This window comes from Oxyura jamaicensis, chromosome 3, assembly GCF_011077185.1.
Source record: "Oxyura jamaicensis isolate SHBP4307 breed ruddy duck chromosome 3, BPBGC_Ojam_1.0, whole genome shotgun sequence".
Taxonomy (NCBI): Eukaryota; Metazoa; Chordata; class Aves; order Anseriformes; family Anatidae; genus Oxyura; species Oxyura jamaicensis.
Genome location: NC_048895.1, coordinates 115,386,866 through 115,393,577, shown reverse-complemented (window position 1 = coordinate 115,393,577; position 6,712 = coordinate 115,386,866). Strand labels below are relative to the sequence as shown.

At 48.4% G+C, this 6,712-nt stretch overlaps 1 protein-coding gene across 1 annotated transcript; it reads right to left on the bottom strand.

Moving 5' to 3' along the window:
• Positions 1-3,822: 3,822 nt before the first annotated feature.
• On the bottom strand, positions 3,823-5,162 carry LOC118165137 (cygnin-like). Its single transcript, XM_035323045.1, has 2 exons — positions 5,001-5,162; positions 3,823-4,081 (listed from the first exon to the last, which is right to left on the bottom strand). Exons 1-2 carry the CDS (start codon positions 5,056-5,058, stop codon positions 3,948-3,950), a joined length of 192 nt encoding a protein of 63 aa, XP_035178936.1. The 5' UTR covers positions 5,059-5,162; the 3' UTR covers positions 3,823-3,947.
• Between the last annotated feature and the right edge of the window lie 1,550 nt (positions 5,163-6,712).

Below are 6,712 nucleotides of genomic sequence, written 5' to 3'. Positions count from 1 at the left end.
TACCCAGAAGTTGCCCAGAAGTGACTTAATGTGTGCATGGGAGGCAGACAGGGAGATCCAACTTGGCACTGTGAGTGCAAATTGCTGGACCTCAGTGGGTGAAGAATGAAGACCCCGTTATCAGATTATGTTTTTTATATATCAGTGTATATATTATATATATATATTATCAGATTTCCTGCACAGCACATACATGACCACGGCAGCTTGACCTTGCATTGAATTCAATCTCTTCTGGGTGACGTGGATATTTTTGGAACAAGGTTACTGAGGTGGGAACAGATGTCCAAGACAAAGAGAAAACATAACTTCCCTAGCAGGGTCACCATTTCTGCTAAAAACGGGCATCTTTCTAATTTCAGTCTGTTCGTGTTATAAATTCCAGCCATGCCAAGAAGCAGATTTAGGTCCTGGAAAACATCTTCTGTTGGAGAAGTAGTTGAATACTTCGGCCTTACAAAGTCAGCATGGATAAATTGCTGGTGTAGAGGGGTTTTGTACATTTACTGGGGGAAAACACCAGACAGAGGCTCACCGACCTAGCAGGAGACAAAGCCCTAACAAGCAATTTCTCAGTACTTCTTTTGGTACGCAAAATAACAGGGGAACAGCTCTTGTGCTGGCTAACACATTGGGCTTAGCTCAAAGTTTTACCCTGGGAAAGGTGCCCTGCAGCATGCATCAGGTTTCCACCTCTGCAGGAGCAACAGGGGATGGAAAGGCCACTATTTCTGTGCTTAATTTCAATGAGGGAGCCACATAAAAATGGGGGAAATGTTAAAAAGAATTCAAAAGGGACAGCTAAAAGAGTTAAATCCTTGCAAACAGATTATTTGCAGGCACCCTGGGAGCTGTTTAAGGCCACTATATTGGAGACTGAGAGAGAATGTATGACACCTATTAAAGAAAAGCCCTGAGAAAGAGCAAAAAGAAAAGGTCATAGCAGAACAGTGGGATGAGGGAGGCTGTTAGAAGGAAGAAGCTGAAATTGTGTCCAAACGTGGGAAACAGGAAAGATAATAAACTGTGCCTGACAACGTGTAAAACGCAATAAAGCTGCTCAGCAGAGAATTGCAGGAAGAACTGGCAAAAGGCAAAGAAACCTCCTGAAATATGTCTTTTTTTTTTTCAAACACATCAGAAAAAGAAGTGTGTAGGGCAGGAGATGGCTAAAATAGTAAAGCTAAGAAAAGCTAAGGCCACTTCGTGGGGACTAAATGAAATATTTGCGGCTGTGTTCACCTTGCGAGAAAGCAAGGAGGTCTTCGTGCCAAACCTCTGTGGGCACTCGTCAAAGGATTGGTCTTAAATGAAAAGGCAGTGGAAGGGAGGAAATAAACAGCAACAAATCTCCAGCATCCAGATAGATTTCCCCCAAAGTCCCAGAGGAACTCACGGATGCAATAGCTGCCCTATGACTGCTGCGTGTCTTATGGATGAATAGAGATTTGCTGTGCAAAGGTTGGAGATGCTTATGTTAGGAAAAAGGGAAACTTAAAAGGGGTCTGGGACCAACAGGATGAGGAGGTAAGGTTGTGCCAGAAACAAATATAAGACATGAGGAAAGACAGAGGAAAATCCTGTCCTAAAAACCCTCTTGAGCTCTTTGATGGGGAAAGCAAACTCAAGGACAAGCAGATGCACAAAGGAGGAGGAGGCAGGGGCCAGCACCAGTGGGCCCAAATCTGTGGAGAAAGAGGTCACAGGGAGATCCGTGGGGTGTCACTGCAGGGGCTGCAGTGGTAAATTTGGTCATAAAAGATGCACAAAAAGGGTTGAATGGAAAGATGGCAAAATTTGCTGCTGGCACTGCGTTGCTTGGCGTAATAAAGGTGATGGCTGCGGCAGGACCTCGCCGTTCTGAGTGGCTGGCTCATAAACCATGATGAAATCCAGCGTAGGTCGATGCAGAGTGATGCACATGGGAGAAATCAGACTAATTTTATAAGTCGAATGAATGGCTCTGCGTTGACTGTTCCATGGCTCAGCAGAGACCAGGAAGCAAGCAATCAGCAGAGGAAGAGAGAGCAGGGAACAGCATCGTCACAGGGCATAGACTGATAAATCTGGGGAACTCTAGCCAGAAATTCTGAGAGCATTTACTTGCTCTTTTTTAATTTTCCTGTTTCAGGTAGAAAGTGTTTGCCTTCTTCTAATGACAGCTAATATGCCCGTGCAAGAAGAGGGAAGAATTTGAGGTGCTGAGACTTTATCTGCCATTCAGAGAGGGAAATGGGAGCCTTCAGTCTCCTCCTTGTTGGGAAGCTTCAGCTGGAAAAATCCCCGACGGGTCATGGCTTTGCTATTCAAACAATCTGCACTCAGCCATAAAAGCCCAAGACCCAGTGCAAAAAGCCAGATTCTGCCCCAATTTCTGTCTGCGACTGCACGTAGGTACAAGCGACGGCAAAGCAGATGGGCATGCGATCACGAATCGTTGGACCAGACGTTTCCATTATGCCTGGCACTCCTCTTTCTTCCAGGGCAGATGTACGGACTGTCACTACAGGAAAAGACAGACCTCTAAAATGCATCGTGCCAGACAGCATGGTATCTCCAGATTTGTGTGGTAAGTGTTTCTTGCTGCTGTGTGCAGCTTGTTTCCTTTAAAATGTCTCTGCAGAAGTCATTATATTTCACTGAAAATAAGACATAGGGAAAAGCGGTGGGAAAAATAAAAAATAAAAAAAAATAAAACCATCTTACAACCAGGATCCAATCTGTTATCACCCTGCACGTTCCAGAAACACACCTTTTCTCTTGGAGCTGCAATTTATGGCACTGTTTGAACAGGCACTTACCATCACTTCACACGTTAACTCTCGCTGCCGGATCGGAAATACCAAGAATTTCTCCCCAAATCCCTGTCCTTTCAGGTAGTGGAGCACCATGAAAGCTTCAAATGAGAGGGGTCCATAACTGAGTGCATTAAAATGATGAAGTTTTAGGTGAAAACTATTCACGGTCACTTCATTACTCAGGGACGTTCTCTATAGTAGTCTCTGCTTCGTCACTGAAAAACGTGGTTTCTTTTCCAGGACCCAGAAACATGAAAAAGGGCCTCACATGAGGGGCACAGACAGTGACACAGTTTTCTATTTGGAAAGTAGCTACAGAGAGACGGGATAAGGATGGAGGTAATCCTTGTAATAGAAAGGGCAGCTGCACGTATTCCCTTTACAGCCCCTGCTAGGGCTGTGTATTGGGTTTTCGTGGCAGTGCAGAAGGGGGAGTCAGAGGGCAGAGGTGCTCGGCTCCCTGCTGGTCACAAACCAGCACAGGCTGCTGTGTGCCCACGGCAGAAACCCTCCAACAACCCCAATCGATGTTGTTGGTGGAGCAGAGGGGGAGCAGAGGGGAACCAGAGGGCAGGAGCAATGCTCCCCCAAAGGTCTTTCTAGACAAGGGCCCTGGGTGAAGGGCGGACAGAACACAGCACCCATCCTTTCCTGCTTGCTACCCGGTCCTACTAACAACAGGCTTGCCAGGATCTCGGGGAATATTTATTTTTGAACCCCACTGTCAGAAATGGCTCTTTCCCTCCTGAAACCCATGGGCTTTGTCACACAGCTCCGCGGTAAAAGGGACACCCAGGGGGGTGTTAATCCACCCAGCCCTTTTCCACCCACCATTGACTAAATCATCTGTGGGATAAAAAGAGAGGAAAACTCCATATGTTTAGCTCTTTTGCTGTCAGTTTTGTGCAAAACCCACCGATGAGACATGCTGCTAGTGGGATTTTTGGACTGTGCTCAGGGAACCATCTTAACCCTCTGCCTGGGGCCATGGGACGCGAGTAAGCACACCACACACGTATGGGAGTTACATCTTTTTTTTCTCTTTTTATTTATCGAGAGGAGGGGATGACAGTTGGGCTCGACAGTCGAGATGCCGCTCCCAAAGCCACCGAGCTGCCTCCTCGTCCCCGGGGGCTCCTTGCCCAGCCCTTATTTCCCCTTCCAGTTGGGCGGCAGGCAGCAGTAGAACTTGCAGTCGGAGGACAGGGACCACACGTCCCCCTTGGAGCACTTGGTGGAGCAGTACCCGACCTTGGGGCAGTACTTCTTCACCTGCCCGTAGCCTGCAAGAAGAAAGCAGAGGGAGAGTGCTTGGGTTGGGAGGGTGCCCTTGGTCCCTGCTCTCCAACCAGGGCCAGTCGGTGATAGAGGTGCTCATCTGTGCAAGACAACACTTCTTCATTGTGTTCCCCTCCTTAAGGGGACCTGTGTTCTCATGGTGAAGAGGAACACCAAAGTGGTTTGAAAATTTGAGCTGGTATTCCAAATCTGGAAGGTTGCTGTGGCAACCAGAAAAATGACCTGCAGTAGAGAAGGTGAAAAAATAAAATAAAATAAAAATCAAGTGCCAAGCACTGGGCATGAAGGTGGGAGACTGTTTGAAAATGATGTTCTGAGTGAACAGATATTGGACTGGGAACCTTTCTGAGCCCAGAATCCCCCTTTGATTCAATGAAGAGGGAAAGTGGGAAGCTGGCTGCAGGGGTATGTGGGGGAGCTGAGTTCTGGGTGGGGAATATCCTGAGAACATCCTCAGAATCAGCTTGGCACAAAAGGCGACATCGTTGGACTGAAAAAGAGACACCACAGCCCGGCTCACCTGGACCTAGAAGATGTCAAAAACATCTAAAGCACCTGCAAGTGCTTTTTATAGTACTTTAATTGTAAAGTGAGTTTTTGTCTAAAGAGGCTATCTGTTTTCTAGCTGCAAGGTGCTGCTCAGTTGCCCTTATAAGAACACTGAGCCCCATTTAAAGCAGCCTGGGCTAACCAAGTCATTTACATATCAGGAGACCAGCAGCTACCTGCCTACCCTAAGGATGAGATGCCTACATGTGTGCAACTAAATAATAGGCTTTAAAGCCAATAAAGACCCCGAGCTGTCTATGAAGCGTGGCACACACCTCTGTGCTGCAGCCCTGACCCCCGTCTGGCTCCCCCACCACTCTCCAAATTATTTTCCAGTGCAATTTGCCTGCTTACCTGGGGCGGCCAGGGAGACCAGCAGGAAGACGGCGAGGACGAGGCAGAGGAACCTCATGGCTGGGGCCGAGCTGGGATCTCAGCGAGGCTGGAGGGAGAAGAGCCGGAGCGAGCCTGAGCTGGACACCGCTGTGTGGCACGGCTGGGGTTCCTCCTATTTATAGTGAGTCTCCGAGCAGAGAGGAGGGCTCTGGGGAGGTTCTGCTGCTTGGCAGACCTCTCATGGTTCACAGCACAGCACCCTCCTCCTGTCCCTCCGCCCTGCACATGCCTATGATGGCGAAACTCTGCCCTCCCCAGCTCTGCTATCGAAAATCATAAGGAAATATAAGGAAAATCGTTGACTGTGACAAGAACCAGTGGTGAACAGATAGGACAGATCTGCTGGGGCAGAGGGACCCGAGAGAAAATGAGATCAGTATCACAGGATTTTATTTCTCAACCTTGGGAGGAGAGGCGAGTTACGCTATAGGGCTGAGCGATGGCTGCGATGCACTGATAGCTCTCCCCCCGCTGTCTGGACCAGCCTCTGGACATGCTGAAAGGGGGTCAGGTGTGAGCAGCCTCGGCTTGGGAAGGACCTGGTGTCCACGTCCCCATCCCCACCACCACGGGAACCACAGGTGCAAGGTTCCTGTAATTAATTTAGCAGAGACCTTGTTCAATGTAGCTCCTTGTGTTGTCCCCTCTCACCCTGCTTGGGAAGAAGGGAGCCTGGGTCCTCTTCCTCACAAACCCTCCAGACAGAGCTGGGGTCCAAGTGGGCTTTCTTTCTGGGATACAGAAAGTCTGATCCCTGCTACGGGGAGAGCTCTGGTGCTGGCAAAAGGTCATTCAGGGCAGTGAAACTGAAGCTGCCCGCAAGGAGTTTGCAAGGCAGGAGAGCCTCAGCTCTGAGCAGCAGCGTTAGCAGGTGGCAAACGAGATTCAGTGATGGCAAACTTGCTCTCACCTTCCAGGAAATAGGCGTTCCCAAAGAGAACTTCGAAAAAATTCATCTCGGTGTCTGGAGGCAGTCAGAAAGGAAATCTGAGTGCTGGGATTTATGAGGATGGGCACTGACGGTATCGGTATGTCGCTGTACCAAACTTGAGGGTACTTCATGCCGCACACTGTGCATGCTGCTGGTGTCCCATCTCTGCAAATACTAGGACAAAAAGTGGTGCAAAGGATGGTACAAAGTACTTCATCCCACAGGAACCCTATCCTATATACAACACTGAGCTGTCATTGCTGCACTTGAAGCCCACTGTTTATCATCCAGCCCACCCTAGGCATGGGGAACATATATGATCCCCTTCCTACGTACTTTCTCTTCCAGATTTGCAGGGCATCACAGTTCCCACATTTTTTTCTCATCATCATGATGTCAGTTATTCCAGATTTTGCTATAGATTGTATTTTCTTGGTCCGTTAACCCTCTCAGCTCTCGACTATCCAACTATTCCACCTCATCTTGGAACACGGTGCTTAAACAGTAAGCAGGGCACTACCTGACAGTTTAGCAGTCTGCAGTAATAAATGGATTGGTTTAAGTGCCTGAGCAGTGATAACCCTTAATACATATATAAAGAAATAACGATTTCTGCCGTTTCCATAGCAGGATGACATTGTACCGTTCTGTGCACCTTGCTGCCCAGTGCAATCCCACACCTCTCCTGCAGAACTGCTGCACTGCCAGACGTTGCCCGCTCTACCTTCTCCACCGATTG